This window comes from Orycteropus afer, unplaced genomic scaffold (assembly GCF_000298275.1).
Source record: "Orycteropus afer afer isolate SDZICR_OR568_19922 unplaced genomic scaffold, OryAfe1.0 scaffold00071, whole genome shotgun sequence".
Taxonomy (NCBI): Eukaryota; Metazoa; Chordata; class Mammalia; order Tubulidentata; family Orycteropodidae; genus Orycteropus; species Orycteropus afer.
In genome coordinates, this window is record NW_006921658.1 from 1625082 (window position 1) to 1635507 (window position 10426).

Here is a 10426-nt window from a genome sequence, read left to right on the forward strand (position 1 = left end):
GAGACAGAGGACTTTAGAATCCACTGCCAAAGCAGTAGCTAGAGCTATTTGGTATGATACTTGAGTCAATTTCCTATGCCCCACCCCTCAAGTACCATTGGGGTAATACAAAGGACCAAGATGGATGCTGGCATGTGCAGCAGGTTGTGTTGCAGAACAGAACAGAGAGCTTGTGGGATACAGTGCTTTTCTAATAAACAGAAGCAAACCTGCTCTTTTTCTAGGTGAAGGTATTAACTCATCCATCAAAGTTGCCCACTATAAGCATCATGCTGAAAAATGGCCCAGGTAAAGAATGGTCAGGATTTCACATTCTTGTTTGTACCCAGAAAGGCTGTGCATGGATGATCAGGGCCATGGAAAATTCTCTCTCTCAACAGCAAGTAGCTCTCAACAATTTGTGACCTAAACCCCTATGGAATAAGAAACATTGCTATGGGCAACAATGATTTCTTTGCCAGGGATTCTCAAGAGAAGGAAAAGGAATCCTGTACTCTTAACTGCCTCTCTGATCTAGAAATCAGAAGCCTAATGAAGTTTATAAGCAGGTGTGGGTTATGTGCCATAATCATATTTTTATTTTAGAAAGATCACTCAAGAAACAGTGTAAAGAACTGACTAGAGTGGAAAAGACTAGAAGCAGAAGCTAACAGAGGAGACTGTTATGACAGTCCAGGTAGGGGATCATGAGGTGATTCAAGTTAATATAAAATTGGATATAAAAGATGGACCAACAGAAAGGTGCTGGGCTGGAATGGAGGGTTGTGAGGGATGGGGAATTGCTGAGATTGACTTATTGATAAGGAAATCAGTGGCTAGGGATTTGAGAGTAGAATAAATTTTAGAATGAGGTTCAGTTTTTCATAAGTTGTACTTGAGAGTTTTACTGATTTCAGTGGCCTATAGCTTGAGTATAATGAGGCCCAATATATGTCAGGATAGAGAAGCAAATATATTATAGATGATTTAGAATCCACTAGTGAAATTTACCTCTTGTTAATTTAAAATTGTTGTTGTTGTTGTTGGGTGCCACCAAGTTGGTTCCAACTCATAACGACCCTATGTACAACACAACGAACACTGCCCAGTCTTGTGTCATCTTCCCAATCTCTGCTGTGCTTGAGCCCATCATCACTGATATTTGTAATGTTTTCCAGTAACACATCAGACAGTTTTTCACTGCTATTCACAAGGTTTTCGGTGAGCAATTTTTTTCAGAAGTGGATGACCTTTTCTTCCCAATCTGTCTTAGTCTGGAAGCTCCACTGAAACTGTCCACCATGGGTGACCCAGAAGATATTGGAAATACCCAGTGGCATATCTTCCAGCATCACAATGACATGCATGCCACCACAGTAAGATAAAGTGGTAGATGGGTGTTAACTTAAAATTAGCCAAGTTTGTTTATTTCCCAGCAGCTTTCTTTCAAAATACACAAACACACACACACACACACAATGTCCCACACTTGCCAATTATAGAGAATACTGAGGTCTGCTATACACTTTAATTTGTAGCATAAAAATTGTGGTCAAAAATAGCACAAAGAACGTAGACAAATGTTCATTGCATCATTATTAGACACAATAGCCAAGGGATAGAAACAACTCAACTGTCCATCAACAAATGAATGAATTAACCCAGGTGATATATACATACAATGGAATATTATTCAGTTATAAAGAAAAATGAAGTTCTGATATAGGCTATGAGATGGATGAACCTTGAAAATATTATACTGAATGAAATAAGGCAGTCACAAAATAACAAATATTGTATAGTTTTATTTATATGAAATAACTAAAATAATCAAATTCATGGAGACAAAAGTGTATTAGTGGATACCAGGGACTGAAGAGAAGGGGAAACTGGGAGTTACGTTTAAAGGGTAATGAGTTTCTCTTTGGAGTAATTAAAAGCACAAAAAAGTGAATGTAAGAAATATCACTAAATTGTACACTCTAAATGACTTACGTATAAAAATTCTTGTTATATAAATTTTATCACAATAAAAACATGTCACAAAAATCTCCACTATCCAGGAGACCAAAGATAGTAAGACTCAAAAAATAACCAAAATTACATAATATTCTCTACAATCTTTAATGAATTCATGTGGTAAGTGAGCAATCCCAATACTTCATTTAAGCCAACAGTTTCAATCTTGCCTATTCTAAATGATTTTTTATGGAAAAGGAATCATTTTGCTTATATCCTCTTATTCTTTATCCCAAACTGCAGCAATCAGTTATCCATGAGTAAAAGGTATATAGTGGAGAAGAAGCCAGAGTCTGGATAACCAATTCATTAAAAAAAAAAAAAAAAAAAAGATAAATAAAACATCATTCTCCACCAATATTCCTCAAAATGATGGACCAGAATATTTCATAGACAAAATTGACATGTAGCAGCTATTTCTGAACTATCTACTTTGCCAGATATATTGGGTCTAGATACAAACACTGGATGCAGAAATGGGTTTCAAAAGTCTGAGTCATTGATATTTTTGTAAATTTAATAAAGACCAAAAACTTTTGGCTCTGGGAATTAATAAATAAATAAATAATGTTTCTTTATTTTATTTTATAATCCAAGTTAAGAGCTGCCACACCCTTACCTGATTGCAGGTGTTGATGTCTATGCCACCCTTCAGATACTCAACTACTTTGTCCAGGTTGCCTGCTCTGGCAGCTCGGAGGAAACTTGCATTGCTGTCAGACTGTAAGGAAAAACAAAAGACCTTTAGTGAGTTATTGATAAAAATATATCAAATACTAAAGATAAGAATGTTTACATTGTACATCAGAAAAGCTTTAGCTGCAAAAAAAACTTCACTATTGAGTATAATTATCCACAGTATAAGGCAGCAACTACATAATGTTTCTAGAGTTATTTAAGTCATTAAAGTCAATGGAAAATATGCTCTGCTACATTAATAAATATAAAACAACAACAGAAAAGCTGCATTCAAGTTGATTCTGGCTCATGGTGACCCCCTGTGTATAACTGCTCCATAGGGTTTTTTCCTCAGTATTTTATTGTTTTTTGGTGAAAGTTTTCACAATGAATTAGGTTCTCATTTAACAATTTTTGTGCAAATTATTCCATGGCATTGGTTATAATTTTCACAATGTGTCAACATTCTCAGTAGTTCTTTTCTTTGTTCTGTTTCCATTGATCTAGCTTCCTTTCCCTTCCTTGCCTTCTCATCTTTGACTTCGAGTAACTTAACTGTTTGATCTCATATAGTTAGTTGTTTAAAGGATACATTACTCATGGGTGATATTATTTTGTAATTAATCTGCTCATTCACTGAAAGGCAATCTCTGCCTTCAGTTCCAATAAAAATGTGTTGCAGGGTGATAGTCTCAGGGGTTCTATCAGTGTAGTAAGTCTATTCTTTTTTATGAATTTGAGTTTGGTTCTAGTATTTTTTCTCCCATTCTAGCTGGGAACTTCTCTTGGATAAGAAGGTAGTAAGAACAGTTGGTAGTGGTAGCTGGGCACTATCTAGTTCTTCTGGTATCAGGTTAGAAGAGACCATGGCTCGTTTGGGCTCTTAGTCCTGTGGACTAATTTCTGCCTTGAGTCTTTACTTTCCTTCATTCTCTTTTACTCCAGATGAGTAGAGGCCAATAGCTGTATCTTAGATGGCCGCTCGCAAGCTTTGAAGATCCCAAGTGCTGTTGAATAAACTCGAATGTAGCAAGTTAACTTTATGAACTATGTTATGCAAATTGGCTAAGTTATCCCATGAGATTATGGTCCTAAGCCTTTCAATGCAGTACACGAATTCTGTAAGTTGTTTCAATATGTACAGGAAGTCTCCATAACTGTGCCACCTATGTGCTATGTTATATCTACAGATATACATGCAGTGTACACAAACATGCATTTACATATGCCTATAGATATACTTAGGAGCTCTGGTAGCATAGTGCCTAAGGCACTTTACTCCTAACCAGAAGGCTGGAGTTCAAACCCACCAGCCACTCCTCAGAAGGAAGGTTGGGCAATCTACTTCCATAGTGATACTGCCTTGGAAACCCAAGGAGGGGTTGCATGAATTGAGTCTGACTTGAAGACACATAACAACAAAGATACACTTATACTTACATGTGATGCACTCACACATGCCTTCTTATACTCATATATGCACACACTTTTGCCTATGAAACTACATACATATTGTTTGGTTGTTATTACTATTGCTGCAAAATTGAATATTTTATAGCATTTACCATAGTTGTTCCTTTTTCTTGTGTACTTCTTCATGTCTTCATTTATTCTGATCAAGTTGTGTGGGCTTCACACTTATATGGTATTGATTTTCCCATCACCAAAAATAACAAGTGTCTACTATCTTGAAAATGATTCCCTCTCTCTCCCTCTCCCATACAAAGGGGTTTCATGGCTGTGACCTTTCAGAAACAGATCACATTTAACCCAAATCTCAGAACTGGTTATATGTTTACAAATCTGGGAATAATTTATTGCAAGATCTCTTTTCCAAGATGCCTCTGAGTAGGTTTGGATTGCCAACTTTTCGATTACTAATGGGACACTGTTCTGGTTACCTAGTGCCACTCTGACAAGAATATATCACAAATGGGATGGCTTGAAGGAACAGAAGGTTTTTTTTTTTTTTTCTCTTACAATTTTGGAGGCTTTAAGTCTAAGTCCAAAGTGCCAGGTTCTAGGGGCTGGGTGATAGCCCCTCAACCTTGGGCTTCAGCTGTGCCTCCTGTTCCCAGCCCACTGAAGCTGGAGGCTTGTCTTCACTCAGACAGCTGCTGGCTGCTGAGGCTGACAAGTCCAAAGTTGACAAGTAAAAAGGGACAGTCCCAATGTTACCAAACAACAGGGAAGGCCAGTAATTAAAGTCCAGATGAAGTCCCAAGATTAGCAGGACATGGCAGGCTGTTGACAATGACTTGTCAAGTGTACCAAAAGGCTAGAGAACAATCCCAAAGCTTCTCCTTATATAGAGGAAGCAGACCACATCCCTAAAACAGCTACAGCTGCTCACAGCAGATTCCACCATGGAGTTGACTGCCAGTCTCATCATGGGGAATAACTACCTCCAGCTGCCCAGCCACTCAACCACGGCCAGCCAAGTTGACAACAACCTTAACTACCACAGACACTCAACTATTTGTGCCACCCAGAGACTCCCAAAGAGTATAAAAGAACTATTGAAATGAAAATAACTGTTACTACTTCATTCTAAACCTTCAGGCACATCTGGGGTAAATTTACAGTACTCCCAAATGCCACTGTTACCCATTAATTATATTTCAAGATTTGAGTAACTTTACACTGAGCATAATGTCATGACAAAGGAGCCCTGGTGGCACAGTAGTTAAGTGCTCATCTGCTCCCTGAAAGGTTAGTTGTTCAACTCTCCATGGAGAAAGATGTGACAGTCTGCTTCTGTACAAATTACAGCCTTGGAAACCCTACAGGGCAGTTCTGCTCTGTAATATAGGGTCACTATGAGTGAAAATTGGGAGCTCTGGTAGCATAGTGGCTAAGACACTTGCCTGCTAACCAGACGGCTGGTGGTTCAAACCCACCAGCCACTCCTCAGAAGGAAGGTTGGGCAATCCTACTTCCGTAGTGATACTGCCTCGGAAACCCAAGGAGGGGTCGCTATGAGTCGGGTTTGACTCGACAGCATGTAACAACAACAACAACAATGAGTGAAAATTAAAACTATTGAGTTTCTTCTCTCTTTTTCCTTACAGTTTGGTTTTCAGATGAGTCTGAGTGAGAACATTGAGTATGGGTCACTTGGCAGCCACATGTCTTCATTATAAAGGAACAACAGAAGGTACCATGGATGCTTTCAGAAAAGAGGATAGCACTGGTTGGCAGATGTGGTCTGAACCAATGCAAATTTTGTAAGTTCAGTGATTTTGGAAAAACAAGATTAAATTTAAACCAGATGGCATAATACCAAACTAAAATCCCTTGGTAAAGATGATCGCTCTTGACGGAGAGTGCTTTTTAAGTTCTTCATATTCCCTACTTCTCTAAAATTCTGATCCTTGGAGAATCCTTTCCTGAATTTTCCCCATGAGAAGTACTGAAGAGAATTGCTCTAGAGATCTAGCTACAGACACACTTCTTGGTTAAAAATGTGACTTTGACCTTAACAAAATAATGACTATAAATTTTATTAAGATTCCAAGACACATGCATACTGTTATAATTTGTCTTGAAGGATAATCTCTCTGACATAAGATCTGACCAAGGAGAAAACCTAGCTTGAAAAAGTACATAATTTATCTAATAGGAAGTGAGACACAGGTTTGATGACTTTAATCAAGCATTGTACTCACAGGGCTACTTTGCCTCTCTCCCTCCAAAAATGTTCTTGGCAGGGACTCTTGGCAACTCCATCAGATCTGTTTATTATGACTTGTGATGATGTACAGAGATAGAAATGAAGTATTTTCTCTGGGTGTCTCCAGTATGGAATTATTGGTATTCTATTAAAATGATTTACACATGGGAAGACTGAAAACTCTAAGACTAAGTTACCTCATGTTTAACCTAAATCTCAGAATGGCTTATATATTTCCAGAACTCAGAGATAATTTATTAACAGTTGAAAGGTAGAATTGAAATCTCTATATCCGGAACTCGTGCTCTGATTCTCCAGAAACGTACTGTGTATGATTAATATCACACTGTTCTTCCTTCTCCCTGCATCCCTACAATGCCTCACACTTCATCCTTCCTGAAAGCTGTGCCTATGGCAAAGTGCCCTAAGTAAATCTGCAATGCTACAGGATTGGAATTGTGACTCATTTCAAAATATCTATTCTAAGGAAATTATCCTGCTGTTTATGGCAAATTCTAAATTCCAGGAGTATTTTCCACTTTCAGGTTTCTTGCTTCATCACTCAAATGTGAAACATAGCATAAATGTATTATATTATGTTAATATCTCATAAGAACATTCTTTTATTTACCATAACACAACAAAAATAAAATACTATTAGGTCACAGATTGAAAATATCACTTTTACCACTTTGCTATCTACAAGGTTTTTGAAACACATCTACATGCTGTATTTTTTTAAAAGATTTTGCCTAGCTGCTTATGCACAGGGAGATAGCTCAGGGGGCAGGAGTGTATGGAGGGATGGACACTGAGAAGAGGTAACTATGGGGAGGAAGTGGGAGGGGAGCTGTTGCATTGTGGTAAACTATGGTCAATGACCTGAGACAAAGTATATGTGAACTGCTGTATGGAAAGTTAATTTGCTCTGTAAATCTTAACCCAAATCACAATAAAAAAAAAAAAAAAAATTTGCCTAGAAAGTATCCTCAATTTGTGCATGAAGCAAATAATTATAGGTAACATTTATTGAGCATTTATGTGGGCCAAGCACAAAGCTAAGAGAGGCACATATATTATTTCATTAATTTTCACAGTAATACTATGAAGATGGGATTATAATGATGCCCAGTCAATAGGTGAGGAAAGACATTTATACAGTTACCAGAGTCCCACTGCAGTGAATTGCTTGATGTGGCCCTTCTAGCCATTGTCCTCCATTCTGTGATGTTTTGTAAATCTCATTATCCATGCCTATTTGGGGTGGTGTGGTAGTTAAGGTCAGGTATCAACTTGGCTGGGCAGCTGGTAATAGTCATTCCCTATAATGACTGGCAATCGACTCTGTGGTGGGATTTAAGTTAATTCTGTTGGGGCAAGACAGGTGGAATGTATCATGAGTCCTGCCTTGCTGGAGGGTATAATTCAAATCACCACTCTTAGCTTCCCTGAGGGTATACCTACGAATCTCCTGGGAAGATTCGCTCTCCTCTTGCTCCGGTTTTGTGTCTTGGATCATCCTCATCTCACCCCTGGATTTGGGACAGCAGCCGTCATCTGATTTGCTGATCGAGGTTCATCAAACCCGGAGAGTTGGGAGGATCCGTCAGACCTACTCATGGACCCGGTACTCACCAGCCTGCCATCCTCCACCACTACTACATGAGACAAACCCTTGGGTGTCTGTGAGTTCTGAGGCATTACAGCGAAATACAGAACTCTAAGACTGGGGAAATTACTGGGAGGAGGAGGAAGAGTTAATGTCTGAAATGATGGAGTGGCATGGTAATTGGACATTTGGGACATCTTTGACCTCCACCTCATGAGGACTGGCCTCGTGCTGATCTTTCTAAGAGAAATTGTTCAAGCACCCACAATCATTCAGTGCAAGAGATGGGATTTAACTCATGTCTATTAGATGCAGAGGTAAAAGTCTTAGTCTCTATTCTACCCTGCCCTCCAAAGCATAAAATCAGATGTTACTTCAGTTTGCTAACCTATGAGCTATCAAAAAGCTATCAAACTACACTTATGGGTTTGGTCTACATATTTGCTCTATAAATCATGGCACTTGGTAAATAGAGTGCCTCAGTTGGAGAGAGAATTCTTAGTTACCATTCCTATTCTCACATCTATCACCATGTATATTTATGTCAAAAAATTAAGAGCTGATCTGAGACCAACTGTCTAGCAAACGTTCTTCTGGGAATGAAGAAAGAGTCAGTGAAGTGCTTGCTGCATTAAAAAGCCAGAGGACTGTCTCTCTACATGCCTAATATGATTAAACTAAGGAGAATAGCAGATTTCTCTATTGCTCCTGCAAAAGAAGAACATGGTGCACAGCCTGAAAGGGATAGCATGACACAGAAGAGATAGAGAAACTTGGAGACACACCAGTGCAGAAGATTAGAGGGATGGGACTGGTCTGAAGGGCAGATGGTGTGTGCAGACATCATTGAGGAATACACAACAGACATTCCTTGGACCTTCTCTAGGGATGGGCATGGCATTGAGGCTTGCTTTTGTTCTCACATAATAATATGTCTTCATATCTGAGGTTGGTTTTTTTTTTTTTTCTTTTTTTAATAAAATTTTTAGAGAGTGAATGCAAGTCAAATTGTCAAAGTTAGTCTCTAGAATTTTAGCAAAAAAAAAAGTTCTCCTTTTTCTGAAAGGACTGGACCCCATTGAAATATAACATTCAAGCTGTTCTGGCAGGAAATGTTTTGAAAAGTAGTGTTGTAATAGATTTTCTGGAACCATGTTAAGGAATTTAGTTTCCCCAAAGTGAGCAAAAGCATTAATGCAAGTGTTATTATAAAATGGCCCAAGAACATTAGTCTCAAGGGAAGAGTTAAAATCAGGTTAAAGATACTAACATTACTGAATATCCAATATTTATATTTGTATAGAGATATACATTTTTCTTCCCCTTGCACATAGATGCATGCACACCCTACACTACAATGAGGTCAATCTGTGATTAAAGTCCTCAACACAAAAGCTTAGGATAAACATTGAGTCAGCTGGTTATCTCATCAATACAGAGATGAAAGGATTGAAAAACTCTTGCAGAGAGATGCAGCAATTATTAGCCTGCTATGTTTCCCTCTAATGACAAAAGTAAAAGTTATTCATTTTTAATTAAATATACGTAAGAGGGAAAAAATACTTACAAAATAGATTGTTTTCTTTGCTCAACCAGAAGATTTCACACATAAAACCACAATAAAGAGAAAATGAGGCAATAGCAACTCCTTTGGGAGAAAAATCTCAGACAAACTCCATATTAATCGGTCTCCTGGTTTGCTGCTTTATCTCCCTAGGACCCTCAAACACTGCAACCAACTGTACTTATGTCTATGACATTCTGAGTCTGGCCAAAGAGTTCAAATGCTGAGTCTTCACTACTTTAATCTGCAACAGATGGAGGTAATTAAAATTTGCCCCTTTTACAACCCTGGTGTGGCATCTCAGGCCAAGAAAGAAAGATTTCCTCTTAAATTCTTCTTGACACAGTTCTGTGCGGTGTTTGTATCTCAGTGTGAGACAAACAGAACATCTTTCTTAGTACCCAGCAGGATGGACATGAAAGGAAAGAGAACTGTGCATTCACAGAGCCACATTATATCCTAAAGGAGTGCTTCCCAAACAAGGCTTAGGGACATACTCAAAGGGGTCCATGAATTTGTTATAAGATTTTTTTTTTTTAATCTGTGCTTTCATTTTAAATATAACCTAATAAGGAAAATGTAAACATATTCCAGGTCATCTGGATGGACATCCTAATAAATGAGTCTAACCATGTAATTTTGGTATATGTTTTTATGTTTATAATTCAGTAAGTTAACAAGTAGCACTTCCTTAAGAATTTGTAAATAGAAATACCATATCAACAAGGGGCAAGGTTATGGTCATTGCTTGGTCACAGCCAGCTACCCAGAGGGACTGAGTAGTTGATCCTGCGGGCTTGGGACCCTAGTCGCAGGGGACATCAAGCTCAATTGGCATAACATACTATACAAAACATTGTTCCACCTCCTACTTTGGCGAGTAGCGACTGGGATCTTAAAAGCT

At 38.3% G+C, this 10426-nt stretch overlaps 1 protein-coding gene across 1 annotated transcript in view; it reads right to left on the minus strand.

Annotated features, from left to right (window-relative positions):
* ANK2 (ankyrin 2) overlaps positions 1-10426 on the minus strand; it is a 372922-nt gene that overhangs the window by 325995 nt on the left and 36501 nt on the right. The window contains exon 2 of the mRNA XM_042780930.1: positions 2618-2719. Within this exon, the coding sequence (XP_042636864.1) occupies positions 2618-2719 (102 nt within the window). The remainder of the gene's footprint in view (positions 1-2617; positions 2720-10426) is intronic.